Here is a 22250-nt window from a genome sequence, read left to right on the forward strand (position 1 = left end):
AACAAAGTATACTTGAAAAATGTGTAGTTAGTTATTCTTAACACACAAATACTTATATATACATTGCACTTCCCTTTTTAACAATTCAGGCACTGCAAGCAAAATTACTGTGTCAGACACAGCTTCATCTACAGTTTCAGTATTATCTTTCTTCTACAGGACCTTAATAAGCATGATTGTTGCTACCCAAGCCTTGAGGAAAAGAGGTATTTACAAAATGCCAGTTGGCTGAAAGCCAACGTGCACACCTATTTCTGCTCTAAGCTGTGAGATGTATGTTGATGCTTAAGTCAGTTTCCTTGACAGAGACATGAAATCAGCATTCTGAATATTATAGTAATTCCTATTTCAAATTAATTTACTTTTATGTCTGTGTTATCAGAGTTTTAAAGCTTCATTCTTGAAACCAGATGGGTCTTGTATCCTTGTCCTTTATTCTCTCCTGCTTTCCTATTTGTCCAAGAGACCTCATTTGTTTCCAAACATGTTTCCTGTTGAAAATTTTTAGAAGTAACACCTGCAGCAACACCTGTGGCATACTGCCACTAGAGGAATTAATTGCCTTCCATTAATATGCCAATAAATCAATTTTGGTTTTGGAAAAAGATTGATTTTTCTCAGGCATTAGAAGGTGGTTTTGATATTTGCACATCTGATTTGTAAAACAGCCCAACCAAACAGTTAAGAAATATGTGCCATGAAGTTGGATATTACTAATGCAATCTCAGATGAACCTGCTATAAACTACATCAAGCTGTCTTGAGAAATCTGCATATACGAGATGCTATTAGCTGGTCTCATACTTGAGACAAAACCAATCTCATGAATAAATTTTCCAGCTGTTCTGATTAATTACATGCCCTCATGTCCTTCCTAGAAGTATCCCAATAAGAGCAAGCCTGCCTTTTTTTTTTTTTTTTTTTTTAACTTTAGAAACTGCTGAATTAACAGCCTCAGATCTCCTGGAATTTTGCAGCAGAGGTTATTCTGTGCAGTGGGAGGTAACGACTGCCTGCAGCCACAGCATTTCCCTTCACTGAGATACTCCCAGCCATGTGCAAGTGTGGGATAAAAGGAGAAGTGTTTCCAATTAAAAATAAAAAAGCATTGCACATATCTATATTGCCTTTCGCCCACATATTTGATAAACATTCATCAAGTCTCACAGAAGGAAGAGAAAGGTTAAGGATGCCCTAAGAGAAAAAGGTAAAGAGCTTCTAGGAAAGATGACTTCTGGTATGGCAGAGACCATTACAGGGCTCCAGGATACTCCAGGGCTCTGAATGAGTGTTTCAGGAGGGTTCAAACAGTGATAGCAAAAGTTAGGTTATGTCCTCTTGAGTCAGAACTCTTCCCCAGTTTCCCTCTTACCCCAGGACAGGCTGTAAGCTGCAAGTGACTATTAAATAAACAGCACTGTTTTCTTGCTGTCTGCTGGTGTACTTAGAGCAAAAGTCAAGGTTTCACCTATTTTTCATTTCTCTCGTCTCAGAAAGGAAGCAGACAGACACATAAGCCCACTTATTTTTTATGAACTGATCCAAGAAGCTTATATAGGATTTTAAGGGATTTCTGGTTCCATCTAGCCCTCTCGTCTAGGCACATAAACCAAATACCAAATCAGGCTTATGTGTAATTTAGGTAACATAAATCATAGCAGAGCTTGAGCTAAAACCCAGTGACACTGACAGTGACAGGTCCCTGTTCTAACTAGATAATCATAATTCTCTTCTGTTCAAAAATGTTTTCTCAGCTCCAGGATCTGTTCAATCTTCCTACTCAGTCTCCCCAGCACACATTTTTCTTTTAAAATTATCGTATGAAAATATTTTGATGGATAAAGAATAAAATCTATGCATGCAGTGTCAGGACTATGGCAATATTTCCTGCTCTCTCCTGTTACACATCTCTATTTAGGCTGGAAAAGCAAGCAGTGTAGGGACTCAATGAAGTTTGCTTCCTGAACAGCTTAAGAATCCTGTTTAAAAGTAGTTCCTTCTCTCCTTCAGCTCAGGACTTCCTCTCTCAGGACAACACCTACTCTAGACTGGAAAACTAATATTTTAAATAATTATTTCTTGTTCCTCTGGATGAGTGCTGCTCGCTGCTTCACAAACACACACCACTCTTACCCTAAGTCAGCAACGCAGGGTTAGAGTGAGGGGAAACAACTGGAGGGGCAGGAAAGGCTTCTTTGGGAATTCCTCATTTTCTCTGGGAATACCAGAAGCAGCCCATGACAAAATAAACAGGTTAAAGGCTGCACATGGCACTGGCATCAAACAGAAACTTCAGCTCTTTTTTGCCAACCCCTTGAATCCCACAAAAATGGTTTTATATGCTGTGGCTTTCTTTTTCTAAGAGAAGTGTTCCAGGAAATATTCTTGACAGGCCTGAAGCACATAAATCCCAGAAAGGGATCACAAGGCTAATGAAAAGGAAAGGAGGAAGCTGTAGAGATCAGAATCTCAGAGATTTTTGGGTCAAATAAGCTGCTCTAGAAAGAAGGGCAAAAGTAGAGGGACAAGCAGGACAGAAAGACTTTTGAGACAAAGAACTGAAAAAAGAGCTTAAGGAGTGAAGGATGAACAAGTATCAGGAAAAACACAGAAAGAGAAGGCTCCTGCTTTCTGCACAGGGGGGCTTTGGAGGAAAGTGTTAACTTTGCTGTTCAGACCAGAAACAGATGTGCTGTGCTCTCCTTATGACGTGTGCTATGACCTTTATCCAGTGTATTTGAGAAGGAAACATACAGATCCATCCAGCACCAGAAGAACATCCAGTTGGGGACCAAAATGATGCTTTATGGAAAGAGGAAGGATATTGTTCTATCAAACAGTATAAGCAACCATTTTCAGATCTATAATACAATTCTACTATCAGAAGGATGATCTCCCCATGGTACAAATTCAGGAGTAAGTACCATGTAATGCACTATAACCATGGAAACCACTGTTTTATTCAACTAAAGACTACACAATTGCTTTTTATGCTGAGGGTTGCTACTGCATCTAATGTTACTGCACAAAAATCTTACAGCCTTGTATTTTCAAACAGATTTCTCCTCTTCAAAAGAACTGTAGAGTATATGAACTCACTGTCATTTAAACAAATGCTCTTCCAAATGGACTATTTGGAATGAGTCAATGATTTGACCATTTAGGAAGATTGATTTAATTATAAAGGCCATTAAATTCCATGCTAGGGAAGAAAAATGAATATCTTACAACAGAAAAATCTATAGGAGTATAATGATGTGGAAGACCTTGCAGTGAGTAATTTTTTATAACTGTGCTCAGAGAATACTGGGCAAAACTTAGGATGTCAAGGGCAGGGATATGTCCCATAGGCCAAACATTGAGTGTTTAATCACTACTACATGGAGTTCAGCAACAGCAGTAAATTCTTTGGGTAGGATTTATCACTACTAACATTAGAAATTTTTAAACTAAAAATGTGTAACTCAGCAGGTCACACAGACTCCTTTTATAGCTCATGGAAGAGGAACATAAGTTTCTTTACATCCTACACACTAGGCATCTAGAAAAGATACCTGGATGAGTGGCATCACTGAAGCCTAATTCTCAGAGGGGATGCTGCTGCTTCCCATTAGCTCCAGGATATGCCTTGAACCCAACTGAAGTCTGCACTCAGGATGCCCAAACTGGGTAGGGAGCATTCAGTACCCCAACAATCTAACATTCCCTTTAACTTCTAAAGCTTTGCAAACTACTTTTACCTCGTATGTTGATGATTTATGGCCCATTCAAGACCCTTGTTTTGCCTTTCGCTCACGACACCGCTCCTCTGCTCCGGAGTTACCTGCCTTCCACGAGCTCTTACAGAGTTAGAACGTTCCTGTGTCTCCTAGAGTAAGGAGCTTGCACGGAAAGGTGAACACATGCATTTCCCACACACACACACCACTCTCCTTTCTGGAAGAAAACCTTTAGATGCCAATGAAATCAATCAGGCTACCTTAGTCCACACCACCTGCTGAGCTGGGTCTTCGTTTCCATTGTGTCGCTACACGCACTCCTCTGACGATGGACCTATGATGAATTTGTACACAGCACCAATGTCATGACATATAAATGCCCCTTTTCTCCTTCCTTCCCACTTCTCCCAGCTGCTGCTATCACTGTCACTAAGCAAAAAAGCATCTTAGAAGGCTGAAAGGAGTGAGATGTCACTGCCAGCAGCACTGAAGAGACATTGGCAGAAGGCACAAAGATGTCTTATCATTTATGGACTAAAGCACAAACAAGAAATCTGTGTTTGACCAGAAGAGGGGAAAATATGTCTTTGTGTATTTCCAAAATAAGAATTTATTGATGAAAATGCTGGAGCTTTAAAAAAAAAAAGATTTTTAGGTAACCTTTTAAAAAGCAGCTAAGATGAAATGACATAGTCTTAAGCTGTGCCAGGGAAGGTCTAGGTGGTCATAAGGAAGAATTTCTTCACAAAAAGGGCCATTAGACACTGGAGTGAACTGCCCAGGGAGGTGGTGGAGTCACATCCCTGGGGGTGTTTAAGGAAAGCCTGGACTTGACTCAGTGCCATGGTCTGGATCACAAGGTGGTATTGGGTTATAGGTTGAACTCAATCTCAGAAGTATTTTCCAACCCAGTTGATTCTGTGATTCCATGTAAAACCAAAAGCTTTTCTGAAGAAGATGTGGGAGAAGGAAAGATGAAAGTTGATTAATTACTGTCCTGCCAGCAGGAACTATGTTACAGAAGATAAGTGAAGCTTTTATCCTGTGAAGGAGAAGATAATAAATTGAACATCACAGTGGAAGAAAATAAGAATTTATGCTAGAGTGGGAAATTACAGTGGCCTTACAATTATTAGCACTGGATTATAGCATAGGCTGGTTGATTAAATAGATTTTACTACTGGTAAGTAATAAATCTCACTGTAATGAAAATGTAGGGTTCTGAAGATCATCATTAACCATACGATAGCTTTACATGACAGAATCACTGCGTACTTCTGAATGGGAAAATCAGCCACATAAATCCACTATTTGATTTCCACATTAAAAAACCCTATAAATGCAAATATTCTGTAGGCATATACTGTCATTTATAACACTTTACTCAAGGTTGTATTGACATTGCTATTCTTCAGCTTTATTTTCCAAGACATGCATCTCAGCAGCACTTGAAAGCCTGCAAGCTTTGCATAGTGTGCATTCTAGGACTCATTCACCTTCATCCAAGAAAACCCTGACCATGCAGAAAATAATTTCTCTATCCTCCTAAGCATCCAACATACACAACTAAGCACACATGTTTACAGTGCTGAGCCAGATGGAGACACCATTTTCCTTACCTGGTTGCAAACATTGCTCTCAAGGATGAGAAGGTTGCTGCATCCTCCTTCAGAGCCTTTAGTTCATTCCGTAGCTTGGTCATGGTCTCAGTCACCATTGCTTTTTCATTTTCGTATTTGTTCTTCAGGTTGGCCAGTGCCACTTCAGCTGTCTAAAAACACAAACAAGGATAGGTGCTTATGAGACAGAGATCTGAGAACAGCTAAAATTCCATGCCTGATTTTGGTTTTGATGTCCTTCATTCACACGGTAAAAGAAATGAAACCTGGTCTTCACTGGACGGCACACTTTAACTTCTTCTTTTAAGTTGTACTCCATGAAAGCAGGAAAAGGAGAAAGCAGTTGAAAGGACAAAGGCAATTTCAATGGCAAATGGCAACAACTCAGAACCTCAAGTATCTCTGCAAAACTGCACAGCTGTATGTGGAGGGCTCAGGCAAGTGAGTAAAGTTACTACAGGAGCTGCTACCGCCCTGTTTGAGCTGCAATAAACAACCAAGTGTGTCCCCTGACACTTTGCAAACAGGACACAGAGCACATGAGGCTCAGGCTCTGCAGCCAAGATGTGAATCACCATGTTTGGCCTCAAGCCTCCTGCAGGCTGAGGCTTTCCTTGGGCACAGGGATGACCAGGACCTGGCAGCTTGATTTATGCCTGAGAACTGGTAACGTTCACTGCTGTGCAAACCACCATTATTTTAGCAGTTTTAACCACTAAAAAAAAAGAAAAAGGAAAAAGAAAAAGAATAAAAAAGTGTAAATTACAGTTTTCATTCAACAGGAAAGCAAAGCTTTGTATTTGTTCCATTCCTAAATTTTTGCTGCTCCCTTCTTTCAATTTTATCCATTAAATTTCTTTCATTCACTACTGTAATGTTTTTAATAGTTACATTTGTCTTATCTCTGCAAGACTTGAACATTCTGCATTACTTATGAATTTAGTATCATTTTGAAGTTATTCAAAATACATAGTTTTATAGAGGCTTTATACCTGCTGCTGCTTGAGACATTTAAAAATACTTCCTTTGAATGAAATGAAGAAAAATTTGCTTCCTTTTACATTTATTCAGAGGGTGTTATGGTTGTTTTTTACACTTCATTTAGTGCATAATAAGTTGCAGCAATTCACACAGGCAATCAATTTCCTCTGTTGATCTTATGGGCTCTTGAGCCACCATGGGAGAGAAGGTTAGAAGAACATTAGGCTGAAGCAACTAGCAAGGGAACAGGACAAAAGATGGTAATGACCAAACAGTTGGAAACCTATTTCAAACCCAGTTTTTCAAAACTCAATACATTTCCCACTAACAATGTCTCTTAACAAAAGGGCACATTAGAATATCCTATAAATTACAACTTTATTCATTTGTGTCTTGTTAAATAATAGTGTTAAATTAATTAATTTTTTTAATTGTATACTCACCAATAATATTTTCTTACTTTCACACCAATTTACATTAGGAGAACAGATTTTTAAAGGGCAGTAGTAACCACCTATCATTTGAAATAGATGTGTTTTTCCAATCCAGATTTGAAATCATCAGCAATACATGTTAAAATTATCAGTCACTTAGGGATCTATTTAAATCAATTCTGCTTTTTCCAGCCTTGCTGATATATCCTTTGGTGCAGTGTAGGATGGTGGATACCAGCCTATGTCTTGGCAGGATAAAGCAGAAATAGTCAGCTTTTTGTCTGTTTTCAGCTGTGACCAAAAATGTGCAGTCATAAATTACAGTAATTTACACATCACAGAAATTGTGCTCAATGATCAGACAGATCATGATCCCCATGTTTTAGTTTGGGTGTCAGGATAAGTTAATGGATGTGCAACACTAGAGGATGAAAATATAGTTGGCTTGGTGAATAAAAGTAACAGAGGAAGGACTGTGTCAAATCTTCAAACATTTTTTTCTTCCTATTAAAGTTTCCTATAAAACAACATAGAGAAAACAAAGCATAAGTTTCAAATCCTATGGGAAATACTTCATGTCTCACCATGCACCAGCCAAGCTGTTGAGGATCTCCCTCCTGAAAGTCTCCTAAGTGAAGAACAAATGGGCTCAAGTGCTCTGCCAGAGAAGCAAATAAAACTAAAAAAAGGTGGATTTAGTAGCATAAGAAAGAAAGGGGGCACAAGCTGAGGAAGCTTCTCTTGGAAATGTGGGGAGCCTGAAGAGACAGGAAACTTGCCTGAATCCTGAGAACACCCTGAAGCCTGAATGTGTAATGGAGAGTGAGACAGGGGATAGAAGAGGAACTCAGCCTCCATCTGTCAGAGACGCCTAGAGTGTCTGGTCACCTCAGCTGGACTGTCACACTGTGCCAAACTAATAGGGACAAAATGAACTGAAGACACAGCTTCATGTTACTCCTCCTCCAGTGCCAGCTCTTGTTGAAATGATTTCTATTTGTTCCCCACCTCAGCCAATCTCCAAAATTGTACTCATTGAGCCATATATGTCTGGTTATGCCTGGTGCCAGTTCTGTAGGATAATCTAGATTTAGGTAATCTAGAATAGTGTATACAGAGTGTCCTCTGAAAGGAAAGATGAGAAAAAGAAAAGCTTTCATCTTCAAGTAGTGGGTGCCACAAGGAAGCAGATGGCAGGACCTGGCATTTTTTTTTAAAGCTATGGTTAAAGAAAATAAATTGAATTGGAAAAATCAGAGAATTTTTCCACATAAAAATGCAATTTCACAACACACAAGTAGATGGGGAGCACAAGAAAAAAAGATGAAAGCACAGGAAAAAAAAGCATTAATATTCTTCAGTGAAGTGAATAATCCAATAAGACAGCAGAGGTGCTCATGACACTGTCTTGTCAGACCAGTCACGCTGAGGAACTGGGCAAGTGAAGTACCCAGGCTCTCAGCCAGCCGCCTGCAGACATGGGATTGATGGCTCACTGTGCATTTACTGTGGAGAAGAAGTCACCTGGAATTGACAGCAATGCTAGCAGGGAGCAGAGAGCTCCAAGGCAGGGACTCCAGCAGGGTGTGAAATACCAGCGAGGAAAAGAGCTGGGGAGCACACAGAGCTCAGCTCCCTCCCCATCCCCAAAGCCCAGTCCTGGAGGTGAATAGGCTGAAGTCAGCACACACCCCAGCCCAGGACCTCAAGCACTGCCAGAATTAACAGGGTCCTTTCCATCCTTCTCTGTATCCTTACAGAACAGATGTTTGCCCAAACTCACCCTGAAATCTGTGAACAATCTCATTTTCCAACACAGCTTTGTATCCCATTTACTTTTTATCAGCAGTGTGAGAAGCAGCCCATTTCAAATAATTGTTAATAAATATTAAATCCTGCACTGGTAGGATTTCGATGTCACACACTAAAGCAGAAAACTAGCCTGTACTTTTAGAGCAGAAGTTGTACGTGGTACCCTGTCTTTTCATCAGTCCTCTCTTTCACAGCAGAAATTCCACTGTGTTCTGTCCATATACTTCAGCATTAGTTTATAGATAAAATTCTGTATGTCTGGGGTTATCAGGGTATTTTTTCTGAAGGACTACTATGGGTATTGCAGTTATGGAAGCTGCAGACACCGTAGTTACTGCTAATGCAGACACGAAGGTCTTGCTGACTCAATTCTGTCTCATTGAACTATTTACCTATGAAAACAACTGATCAGCTTTCCATCAGAACTTCGGGTTTTAAATTCCCCTCATAAGCAGCTTTGCTTTCTGATTAGAAATCAAAATCAAACCCATTATTGAACCAGTCCTAAAAGTTACTGCATCATTAATTTGATTTTACTTTCTCATTTATGCTACTTGCTAATGTTTATTCCACCAGTCAGGTGCAGACACAGTAATTTGGGCTATGAACAAATGGAGACATAAATCAAGACAAGGTAAGCAAGCAAGCCAGCAAGATCTACGTGCCTTGCTTTCTTGGGCAATTGATTTAATAATCCATTTTCGTGGACTTAGGTTTGCATCTTCTTACGTCAAATTTTGTTCTCTTTTTCCTGCTAGAGCTTTGTGAAAATAAAATAATTTTTATAAATTTTATTTTTAAAATAAAAATGCTTATTTGCAAAGAGTACTGATCAACACTACATACCAACTGTGCTTCCCTAGTTAAGGGTGTTTTTTTACTAAAGTACAGTCCAAAATGCCAGACTCAAGGAAGGGTCCCATAAGGGAAAAACATCCCCAGCCTTTTGCTGCTTAGAAACTTACTCTTTTGAAGGGGAAGACCTCAAGAGAATAAATCTTAACTCCTGTTTTTTTGAACATGAGTCAAAACATGAATTTGGGTTCTGGGACACATGCACCACTTGAGGCTGGCACATAATGACTGACTCTTCCCCTCTCCAACATTAAATTTCTCCTTCCCTTTACATTATTATGTCTTTTAGCTTGAAAGTTTGAGGAAGCTGGTATCAGGCTTGCATGAACAAGTATTGCAAGTTTCTGTACCCAGTTGTACAGTTACTAATATCTATGCTGCTATCTAATAAATAAAATATTAGTTAATAGCAGCTCCTTAGTCAGCAAATCTATCTTTTCCATTTCAGTGAGCATGCCTTAGGATAATGCATTATTTCTGACAGCAATAGAAGAGTGAGACTGAGATAGATCTCCTGGTAGCAGAAAAAAATAAATGATAGCTCTATGCTAATGGGAAAAATCTTTAATTTGGAATCACAGAATGTATACCCACATATATCGATTCCATCTAAATTACATTTTAATTACATGGAAAATCTACATATAATTGCTCAGAGCTATTATTGCTTAGCTAGAGATGGTATTTAATTACTTGAGTTAATATTTAACATGTGTTGTTACGGGGCGGGGGGGATGCTATAAAAGACTCAATATATGTTGAAATATTGCTGCAATTTAAAAATCCCCAGTACCCTATGCAGTTACAGATACACCAATCAATTAAACTTGAAATTGTAACTTCAGAATAGTTGACTATTGGGAATTTTAACACTGAAATCCCATCACTGTCAACAGCTAATAGAGTGCCAAGCTGTTAACCAGGATTCAAGCCCTCAAGTGGTGATCACTGCACTGTTTTCAGATGGGGAAAGTGCCAGGCAACCAAGAACGAAACCACTGCCACTGCAGCCTTTTGCACTCAGATTTAATTCTGGGCAAAAGGAGATGCATCAAAGTAAATAAAACTATTTGCATGTTTAAATTTAGATTTTTTTACAATGTTTTCAAACCTGGAATCTAATGGATGCCAAGGGCTTGGCAGATATACTACACAAAGAAAATTGACAGTACTCTTGAAAAACATAGCAATAAGATGGATATCTTTTAGCATTTGATATCAAGTACTATAATTTTTGGCTGCTTTTCATTGGTGAAACATCAAAAATAAAGTGGTTGGATGAACTCCTCTTAAGATTTGAAAAAAAACTCGAAATAATTCCTTGAAGATTTTTATTTTCCTAAATAGAAGAGCATACAACTGAGAACCTCTCCAGGGACATTCTATTTTGTTTTCCAACCAACAGTTGGTGATAATACCAGCAACATGCCCGGGCAGTAGCTGGTCCCTGCCTACACCTCTGATGAGTGAATGGTGGGTGCTGAGAAAAACAGAACTGAAGTGTTTAAAGAAGAGGCTGGGAGGGGAGGGAAAAAACATGTGTCCCTGCTGTGAGTGAGTGAGTGAGTGGATAAATAACCTGTGAGTAAAAACTCTCCAAAACACCCCTGGGAAAGCCTGTAAGTGACCTGTACAAATAAGAGACTTTCCTGAGGGCTTCAGGAGCACCTTACCTGCTTGTTGGCTTTCAGCACTGCCCTCAAGGTCGCGATCTGCTCTCGCTTTGTACTCAGGAGCGACTTCAGCTTCAGGATCTCCTCCATTAAGGCCTCCTTGTCCTTGTCGATCATGGGTGCCAGCTCGCGGGCCGCGGCCCGCTGGCGCGACAGCTGCAGCGACCGATCCACAGCCTTCTGCAAGTGCTTGATTTGGTCCCTTATTATGGCATTGAGGTTGTAGATGTTCATAGGCTCTTTGCGGATGTCACTGGTGTCAGAGACGGGGGAGGAAGGAGGGGCTGTGATGACAGGAGAAATGGAAGGCGTTTTTGTTGGGCTCTGCTCCTTGCCGGGCTCTGTGGCCTCTTTCGTCACCTGCTCGGTCGGGGTCCTGGCTTCTACGGGCGATGCCACCCCCCGCCTGGCAAGTCGTGGGGAAAGGAGACCTCGAGGGTCATCCGGCCCCTTCAGGCTCCCGCTGCGGGTGACTCTGCTCTGCCTGTAATAGTCCAACATGACCCTGTTGGGCGTCTCGTTGTTGCACAGGCAGACGTGGTGGTAGAGCTGAGCCAGCTCCTCACTAAACGTCACCAGCTCGTCCTGGGCAGTGTTAAGGGTATTGTGGTTTTCATTTGCTATGCTTGTCATCCTTTGTAACTCCTTCTCCATGTGGACCATTTTTTCCTGGCTTTCCTTGGTCGACTTCTCCAGGCTTGTCACCTGCTCATCATATGTCTGGATTCTGCTCTCATACTTGGCCTTCTCTTCAGTGTAGTTTTCCACATACTTATTATATTTCTCCTTTAAGGCTTTGATTTCTGCTTTAAGGTCTATCACCTCAGTAACAGCTACTTTGTATTTACATTCCAGGATCTCCAAGCCATTGATGTCCACTTCATAGTCGTGTGCCTCCTCGCTGGAATCTCGGCCCTTCTCACAGTCAAGCTCAACTTTCAGCTCCTTGTTGCTCTGCAGGCCCCTCATGGCGTTGACGTGCTCCGTGAGCCTGTGCACGCGCTCGTGCTGCTCTGTCAGGGCTCCCTTGGTGTGCTCCAGCTGCGTCTGAGACTCCTGGAGGTTGGCCAGGAGAATGGCCTTCTCCCGCTCCACCTGCAACAGAGTCAGAGTGAGAAACCCAGGATCTCATCCTACCCATGCTGGGCACCAAACTCTGCAGTTGCAGTCACCTCTCCCACCCCACCACTGCCTGCAGCTTGAGGGCTTCTGAGAGATTTTAGCCATGTACACTTAAACCATAAAATTAATTTATAGAGCACCACGTAACTCTCAGAGGTTTACGAAGTCCCAGCCTCTGTTAAAACTTCCAATACCACCAGATCACAATTTTCTATGTTGCCCACTGAAGAATTATCAAGTGCCCAAGCACTGTCTCATCAGCTAGAGTGATGATACAGGATTTATTAGGACATATGTTCCCTGAACACAGAAACTGCATCACTGTCAGCTGTAAGCCATTTCTCAGTAGAGTTTGAATTTACATTTCCCTTTAATAGTTCTACCAATCTTTCACAATATTCATTTATATCCTTGAACTACTGCACACTTTCATTAAGGCAAATGCAGTAAAAAACTAGCTGCGTACATTTCCACAGATTGAATAACCTCCCATGAGGAAATGTAGCACGGATCACACAGTTAACACGGAGCACATGCAACTCCCAGGACTGCCCATCCCCAGCACTAATCTGTGAGCAAAATTCATCTGTTTAAATTCAAGCCAGAAAAAAGTAGGACTTGTACTGTAACTAACAACCCATTGGCTGTGACCTAGTAAGTTTCTTTCCAAATATCCACATAGAAAAGTGGACATTGATTAACAGAAGACATCACGAAGGACACCTCTAGAAGTTTTAGTGCACAGCAATTTTAAAGCAAGTGAACAAGACAAACTTACAAGCTTGATCTGCTCAGGTATTTGCTACTCATCATAAAACCCCTGAAAGACTTCCAAGTTTTAAGTGTAATGCTGCAACTTTTTCCTGTGCCTCTGTCCTGTTCTGAGGTGTCAATTGGGAAGCAGAGGAATGCTTACAGAGATAAGATTCTCCTTCCTGTCATGACTTGTACAATAAGACCCTGAGCCTACCAGGTTTACTGATCTTCTCTCCCCCTGCTGCAGTATCTCAGCACATGCAGTGAAAATGGCACTTCCCTTCATAAGTGCTGGAATTATTAATTCTGAGAATTTAAAGTTTTCAGTTCTGAAGAAACCTTAAAAAAAAAAAAAAGGAAGCCAACACAAATTTTCCTTCCCTATCAGTAGTATGTGGAAGAGAATCAAATTAGCCACTACAAATCCTAGTGAAGGAAAAGAAAAGCCTTTGAGAAACTGAGGAGAAGGTGTTAATACCATCTCACAAAATGTTCTGAGCAGTGTTTCAAACTCTTTTTTCCTCTCAATCAGGCTTTTTGAGCCTTGGCTGCTGCTCAGAAGTACTAAGACACTGCAGCACACAGTGATCCCTTGGTTTCACAGACAAGCTCTCAAAACGTGGCCTCCACTAGGATCTGCAATCAATTGCAGGCAGAAATGTAAAAATAAAAATAGAAGCCATGATAAATCACCTAAAAAAAACAGCCTACTTTTCTTATATACAGGGGACTGATGCCTTAAGAATTAAAAAACAGGGCCAAACCTCATCATTATTTTATGATCCAGGAAGAGTTTCTCTCTTTAGATATGAAGTGTTCCATTTTTGGCACTACATCATCAGTGCAGAAGAGGACAGCCAAGAACTACAAGTATTTTGGCATCCTTCTCCGTTTTTCATTCCCTCAGTATGTCTGCCACCCTCATTGTTGCTCAGCCCCCGTGTGAGCCCACTCTTGTTGAGAAAATCCAAAATAGGGTAAACTTTGCATCTTCTCAAAAGTGACCACTTTCTACAGATCCCCTGGTCAGGCCCGTCCTGGGAACCCTCAGAGATCAACCCAGCAGGAGTCTCTTTACCAGCTTTCCTCTTTTTTTTCACCAAGCTGCCTGCCCCAGGTCTGCCCTCCCTGGAAGTCTTCAGCTGAACTCCTTGGTATTGCAGGCTTCAGTGTTAGTTACATTGCCCTCAGCAGATGAAGGTATTTATTCCTTCAGGCAAGGTGAGCTATGCATGTACACAAAAAATTTGGTTTTTGGCTAATTAAAGGATCTTCTCATAGTGATAAATTGTAGTGATAATAAAGAACCACATATTACCCACCAAGGGCAGTTGGTTTATTAAAGTGTATGGGTCCACTGTGGGCATGTTCACACCAAAGAAGCCAATTCACTGTAGATTGCACCCATGTAAATATAAATATTTATTTTTAATAATATTTATTATAATAAAGCTTTTCCTTTGAGAAAACACCTGTGTGTTAAAGCAACACAGTGCTTCAGTGCCTGCTTAAATTAATCAGACAGAAATGATCCTGCAGGACCACTGATCTGAGCCATTATACCCTATCATGAAGAAAAACTGTAGCAGAGCTAATTTGGATCTTGATGATAATTTCTCTTCTGAACATAAATGTGTTCTGGAAACACTCATTTCAAACAGAAAGGATTCTTTCCAAAGAAAACATTTTAAACTTTTCAAACCCATATATCTATCAACTTGCACAGCAAGCAAAAGGAAATACACAGACCTACTCAATTTTATTCATTCTGGACCAGCAATAATGGATTAAGCTAATCCCCTTCTGTTTAAAACCATAAATACATGCTCCTACTGCCAAGGGAAAAACCCCAAAGCTCCCGCTCAGTCCTGAGCACACCTTTTGCATATTAATGACTCTGCTGTTCCCAAATACGGTAATAATATTTCCTGTTCTAGACAATACTATACTCTTATTTCCACCACAGCAAACTTATGGCAATTCCAGGTACTTTTCAGTCCAGTTGGTGCATTTTTTGACACTGGAATTGGTAGCTGCAGTAAGGATTTTTATCATCTTAAAATGAAAATAAAAGCAATTCAGAAGTAGCTGTCTCTTATTTTGCAATGCATCCTTCCCTTCAGAGATTTCAGCTTGAGGAGATTTCCTTCCCAATTCGCATCTATAGTTTGCAATTATGGAAAGCAATTTAACCATAGCCATTTATGTCTTCACCTTTTCTTTTCTTTTTTTTTTTCAACAACATCAGAATTTCAGTGAACAATTCCTGGGGGAGACTGGAACAAATTAACAGGAGAACTCATCTCAAAAAACCTGAATCTCAGCTATAGCATATTTGTCACGAAAGTACAAGGCATCTGAAGAAGAGTGTCAGAAACTGAGCTGCAGAGACTTTTTATTTTTCTGCCTTTTTAAAGAGAATTTTATCTAAGTTTTCCAAATATGATACTGGCCGCAGAAAAAGGGAAAACATGACCATGGAAAGAAAAGAAGCCCTAGACTTCAAGGATGAGATAAAGAATTTTTTTCCAGTGGACAACAAACAGGAAGGAAGAGCACAAATGCCTGAGCTTTTCTAAAAAAAATCTCAGAATATGAAAATTTTCAGCAGGACATTTGTTACACAGCAGATATATATATGGAAAGGGAATAGGTGCAATTAAATCTCTCCAAGGACAAGCACAGCTCATGAAGCAGAAGCATCCAAAAGCCATAGAAAGAATTCTATGTCATGCTGTTTCAGTGAAGTCTTCTTTATGAGATAGAGGAGCAAAACCAATTTGCCAGACACCCTTACAAAATGGCAAATCTGAAGTTTACTTTTATCCTAAAAAGGAACATGATGTCCTATAGTCATAAAAATAGTTCCCAAAAATGATCAGTTCCTTCAGAAACTCGGTCCTAGTGCAGCCTCTTCACGGAACACAGGAGGAACTCACATCAAATATTGAGATACAGCTGAATGAACACCATATGGTAAAGACACTGTAGAGGGGAAAAAAAATCCAATTTTGCTGACGATTTACCTTTTGTCAGCTTTTAACCTGATTAAGTCTCACATCTACCACACAGAAAACTTTTGGTGGAATTTTTCACATTTAATTTGCATGATCCAAATTTAATTTGTGTGACATGAACTGATGTAACTCAACTGAGAAAGAGATCACTTTGTAAAACATCAGCATTTTGCAGTGACTCTTTACTGTATCTAAAGGAATCAGGCTTTCACTGAGGTCCAGTCTGTCTTTTTAAACCATGAACCTTTTAACAGGATGTAAATGCCAGACAATGGTGGCCACCATTGGCACAGAAGTGCTGGGGCCCAGCACCAAAAAAAGCTACAACCAAAACCAGTTGTAATATCTTTTAGAGGGTCCTAAGTTTGTTCCTGGTGACTGTGAGAAGGCTGCTTCTTTGTTTAAGAAATACAAGTTTTTAACTCGAGAAGATAAAGACAATTACAGTATCCTTCAAGCAGTAGTTTGCTAACTCATCATGCTCAGTATTTAATTTAATAAAATCAAGAAAAAGCTACTCAAAGCAACCCTTTTTTTTTTCATTTCTGTTATAGATATATTAAAATTCGCACTCAAATAAATTAGAACACTAAAGAAATTTTTATATATATATATATATATATATATATATATATATATATATATATATATATATATATATATATATATATAAGTTAGAATCATGCTTCAGGGTTTAACACAGAGAGGGCACCTGGAATCCTACAACTCCTACACAGGAATTGAGACATCGGTTTCTTCATCACCTCGCAACTTCCACAGGTGTCCCTGAACAGAAACTTTAATTTGCAAGTAAAGGGGGACTTCTCCTTTAGAAATTCTGACCGGATCTTGGGACATCCGAGCCATCACCGGCCCTTAGCAATCTTAGATAACCAGAGACAATGTAGTTGCAGTAAACTGTCTTGTGTGAATAGCGAGTTCCCGTAACTTAACTAGCCTGTAAAAAGGGATTCCCATAACCCTTACTGTACATGTATTTGTTCCCAGACCCGTAACGTGTATTCCGAGGCAGCACTGTCTAAAGCCAGAGACAGAAGTCTATGACCACCAGACAGAAAACAAGGGAACCACACGAATATTCCAGAGACTCCAGATTCGGCACTGTTTACCCTTCTGATAGGATTCTCCAGCACCAGAGGACCATCGAAATACTTGTCAACAAAGAAAAGGACAAAGGAAAAGTGGCTTCGGGCAAGAAAAAGAGTATAAAACCTGGGCTCACTTGAACAGACTTTGTGAACTCACCACTTCTGACACACCAGAGGGTCAGAGCTGGTTCCACCCAGAGTCAAGACCCGGGCTCGGCTCTGTTCCTTTGATTCGTGGCTGGCAAAATCAACGATCCAAATCGCAAAAGAAATTGTATTTTTGTTGCCCCGTAATTTGGCTCTCGCGAATTATTTGATTTGGCATAATTTGACTATTTTGTCTATAACAATTTCTAAGCAACTTTCACTCAAAATTTATATTGCATATGTTTCACTGTACATTATGGTTTAAAACACAGTGTATTTTGAAATGTGAACATTTCAAAGCATTTCTTTTGAAACTGTGTTTTAAAAATATAACCTTGTATTTCTGAATCAAATTAGAAGCTGCGGATACTGTATATATTGTATATTGTATACATACGTACATACATATATATAAAAAATGTATATATTATATATATATTCATGTATATGTTCTTCCAGGTGCATATACATACAATATACACTCTGTGTTTACTTTAAAACTGGAAAAGCTCAACAGAATTTGTCATGTAAATAAAATCCTGTATTTGAAGCTTTCACACTCAAATAATGTATGCTTTGTGTCAAAGTTACTGGTGCAAAGCACTAGATATCATCCATGTTCACCATGTCACAGCTCAGATCAAAACATCCCACAGTGAATTTGGCAATGAGATAAATAAAACAATTAACTCTTCAGCAAACAGGACAGACCACATAGGGATTTGTTGTTCTCTAGCAAGCACTGAAAACTGGTTTTGCTCTACTTCACTTCCAAACAACCTTTTGCATTTCAAGCAGTAAAGGGCTCATATTTCCTCTCTTTAGAAGAGGTGCTTTTCAAAAGCCTGAAGCTAGAAGATGCTGGGCGTTTCCTTGACAGTGCCAAAACCTTTCAAGCTGCTGTGGCAGACGAGATGCTCAACAGCTTGGGCAGCAGGACCCTTTCTCTGCGTGGCACTGCACCCTTCTGAGATGATGGCAACACTGGGGCTGGCAGCTTGCGTCTTCCTCTGGCGCGCATCCCAGGCTCCTGTTCTGGCTGGGCACGGATGAGCAGGGAACCAGCGGGGCTGTCCCGGCCCGAGGCACCCCCTGGAGCCCGCACACACGCCGGGACTGCCAGCAGGACAAGGGCGCTCTGTGCCAGCCCACACGCCACATGCTCCCAGAGCATGGCTGCCGAGAGGAGCACTCCCCTCCTTTTGTTCTCTCCTGACTGCCTGCCAAACCTTGCTCGAGCTGAATTTAATGGCAAAAACACCCTCTGACTTGCAAGGGACCATAATTAAATCTGTAGATGCAGGTATTTTAATGAGTTTTTTTTTCCAGATGGCTTTAGTCATATTGAAGAATACCTTATTTCATTTGCAATTACAGGGACATTCACCACTATGAAAGCAGGAAAAAAGGAATCCAACCTTCTGTAGCCCCAGCATCTACATCCCCTTCTCCCCTTTACACTAAATATCTGCTCAGGTCACACTGACTTTTGTGCAGGCATGTACTCTGTTTACTAGGGATATTTCTGGCAAAACCTGGATATAAAAAAACCACCAAAGTAGAAGTCTGGAAAATGGACACATGGTCAAGAACACCACCAGGAATGATCACTGCAAAACCAGCACAACGGTTCATAGGATGTGTCTAAACCCTCCAAGAACATTCAATTCAGCCCTTACCTGCATGAGCTGCTGCTTCAGTTTCTGTATCTCTGATATGTTGAGCTCACTGAAGAGGTCAGAGACAGGGTGCAGAGATTCTCCTTTCCTACTCGTGGGAGTTCTGTAGTCACCATTGAGTTTCACGAGAGGCCCGTGGATGTGTCCGTTCATCTTGTCGTCATTGTTGGGCTCACCCCCATCCTCTGAAAACTTCAACCCATCTACTGATATATTAATATGGTTATTATACATACTATCATTGAGGTTGATATACTGGGACAGTTCCTTTCTCAGATTGTTCTTTTGCTCTCTTTCATTTTTTAAAGTTTCCAGAGCTTCCTCCAGCTGATGCTCAGCAATCTCCTTCAGCCGGATGGCATCTTCTAGCTGGCTATTAAGCAACACTGTCTCCTCCTCAAATCGTTTAATCTCATGCTTTAAGCCTTCGTATTCAACCTGAATTAGACAAGACAAAGAACATTCATAATACTAAAACTTGAGTTGTGGAAACCTGCCATTTATCAGCCCTGTTGAGATAAGTGTTAGAGAAACCATGGTTTGGAACACCAGACATTGCCTGCTGCTGCAAAGAATTGACTGAGCAAAAAGTGCAAGTGAAGCTTTCTCTGTCAAATACTCCACTGCTCACGTTTTCAGCATGTGAGACTCAAGAAATAGAAAACCTCTTTCTGAATAACTTATGATAAGCACTGAAATTTCATGGGAAGAAGGCTGTTTATTAGCAGATGTCCTGGTAATAGCAGATTTACTATGAATTGCCATAAGCAATTTTGGTATATCATGGTACTCACAGATCTTAGGTTAATATAGCCTGATTTATGATTTACAAATATTCTGAAGATGACCTCATATCTCAATTTCTATTGGATGTAAAGTCACTCAGGCACAGATACTCTCAAATATCTTGGTACTTTTCAAAAATATGGATGGAAGGTACAAAACCAGAAGAAGAGCCTCAACTCTCTTCTCTACTTTACAAGGCTCTCCATTACCTCAGAGGCATTTAATTTTAAAAATTAAACTGGAATCTATTTGTACAGTCAGTTTAAACTCTAAGATGCCCCAAAATTGCTAGAGATTTTTAAACTACCAAAAGAATGCAGCAGACAGCTCATTCAGCTCCCCACAGTTCCTGGACTGTGTGTAGGGCTGTACCTCTGGAGCACACAGGAACCTGTTGCTGCAACCACAGTGCCTGGAATGTGTCCCAGTGACACCCCTTGGCAGCACTGGAGGGGCTCACTGTTCTGTCCTGCCCCACACCAAGGTGTGGTATTTTATGAAGGTATTTATGGGCATTGTGAACTGAGCTAAACAGCAGCTTCTTCTCTGTCCTTTACAGGCAGCCCCCTCATTCAGTTCTCTCCATTTCACCTCACAAGAAACAAAGCCTGGAAAAACCCAGCCTAGCTCAAAACCAGTTCATCAACAATACCTAGACAGTGCAGGAGATCCCCACTGCAGAATGCTTCCCATTTGCTGTCCTTCCTCATCTTCCTTCTCACTGTTGGAAAATCCCACAGCAACGAAAAGGAAGAGCTTTGTTTGTCAAGGTCCATGTCTACACTTGACCAGTATTCCTGGTAAAAATGACAACACTTTGACTTTTTTTAAATTTAATTCTAATCATGTTAGTCATCTGCATCTTAATTTCAAAAGGAAAAAATAATCTCATTATCAGGTGAAGTAATTTAATCGCTTGGTGAAAGAGGAAAAAACCCCCGAATTTTCATGTTTCCATAAAAAGCCCCAATTTTTTGCAGTTGATGCTTTTATCATTCAAACTCATTACTAACTGCAAGCTTAATGCCTTGTATAGATTTTTTTTTATTTGACATATATGGATTGTTAATCAAACTAAAATAAGGGTCTGGCAAAAAAAAATATGCACCATTCCTATTGAAATAGAATGTTTATCAACCTGTCAAAAGTCTTCGACTCATAAACCTTTGGAAAGGCAAACTGAAAAACCAAAGCACTAATCTTCAAACCCAGAAACTGGAAACATCAAACAACAAAGAAAGTCCCAAAGTCTTAGTGGGCATTCTTAAATAGAAAAGCAAAATCCACGAGAGTTTCAAATCTACATTTGGCAATTTAATATCTTTCCTTACTGGAGGAACAGGTTCATCTGGAAAAATTGTGAAATGCAATCAAGTAACTATGTTTATAATTTAAGTACATGAAAAAAAAGGACCAACACTTTTTCAATTTTAAATACACATAAAAGCTAAAGGTCTATATCTCTATGGTTACCTTCTCACAGACTCTTACTTTAAAAAGCTACAAAAAACTCCAACATGTAGATAATAACATTTTAGCACCAAGATTTACAACATATGGTTTTGTAAATTCAACCATTAAAGTATAAAATGCTCTTAAAATTTTATCATGTAGATTAAAGTAATTTTAGGAATCACAAGTGCATGGATCTGGGATGCAAAATGACTGATTTTTAAAGCCCTTCAAAATGTAGCAATGCTTTTTCTCTCCACAGACTGTTGGCATTCGGTTTCAGTTAGAATGAAATATTATGACAAATATAAACACTTGCAAACAGATTTCATTTTTGGGGGAAACTAGGACGGTCCATAAAGGGGTCATTTACTTCCTGAAAATGTGAAATGTCTCCTATGAGGTTAATGAGAAAAAAATCCATGCCTCAAAGGAGGAATTTGCTGTCTGGGTAAATAACTCTGGCAGCAAAGATGATCTGCTATGAATTCCATTTCAGGAGTGTGAAGGACTAGGCCTCTTCACAAATGAGGAAATTATGCACCCATTTCTATTACCTGTGTATTCCCTGCAGCACAGCCCTGTTGTTTTAAGTGCTTCAATTGCATTTATGCTGCAGCAGTAAAAAAAGCAGTAAAAGAGAGCTAAAACAGCACTGCTTATTCCTGCAGGAATAAGGCAGCTTTGTTCCCAGGCTGCCATCAGAAACTGTGACAGGGCTGGCTCTTCCACAGAAGCCCCAAGAGCACCAGGCAAGAGGTCAGGACACAACCAGGAGCTGCAGTGCAGAGCTGTGACCCTCTGAGGGCAGGTGAGGAGAGGGTGTTATGAAGTGCAATGTTACGATGGTCTAGACAGCAGCTAAAAGGCAGAAAGTGTTATACCATCCGACCTGGATATTTAAATTTTCATCACTACAAGTTAACTCTTCTGACAGGAGATCAAATCTCTTTTGCTCATTTTAATGGACAGCTGGCTGCTGGGCATTGAGCTCCTGAGGGACAGGAAAAGCATGAAGCAAAAATATATCTCTTTTAATAATTCCTCTGTGATTCCATAGCTCTGCAATGAAGTATTCCAATTTTTCAAA

General features: G+C 40.1%; 1 protein-coding gene across 12 annotated transcripts in view; it reads right to left on the reverse strand.

Moving 5' to 3' along the window:
* BICD1 (BICD cargo adaptor 1) overlaps positions 1 to 22250 on the reverse strand; it is a 166971-nt gene that overhangs the window by 27859 nt on the left and 116862 nt on the right. For 9 of the 12 annotated variants that reach the window (XM_038154162.1, XM_038154156.1, XM_038154155.1 and 6 more), the window contains exons 4-6: positions 18923 to 19393; positions 11093 to 12187; positions 5338 to 5489 (exon numbers count right to left, since the gene is read on the reverse strand). In XM_038154162.1, coding sequence (XP_038010090.1) covers positions 5338 to 5489; positions 11093 to 12187; positions 18923 to 19393 — 1718 coding nt within the window. Of the gene's footprint in view, positions 1 to 3671; positions 4053 to 5337; positions 5490 to 11092; positions 12188 to 18922; positions 19394 to 22250 lie in introns of those variants that run through there. The other 3 variants (XM_038154167.1, XM_038154161.1, XM_038154166.1) reach the window with 2 other exon arrangements.

Source organism: Motacilla alba, chromosome 1A, assembly GCF_015832195.1.
Source record: "Motacilla alba alba isolate MOTALB_02 chromosome 1A, Motacilla_alba_V1.0_pri, whole genome shotgun sequence".
NCBI classification, from domain to species: Eukaryota; Metazoa; Chordata; class Aves; order Passeriformes; family Motacillidae; genus Motacilla; species Motacilla alba.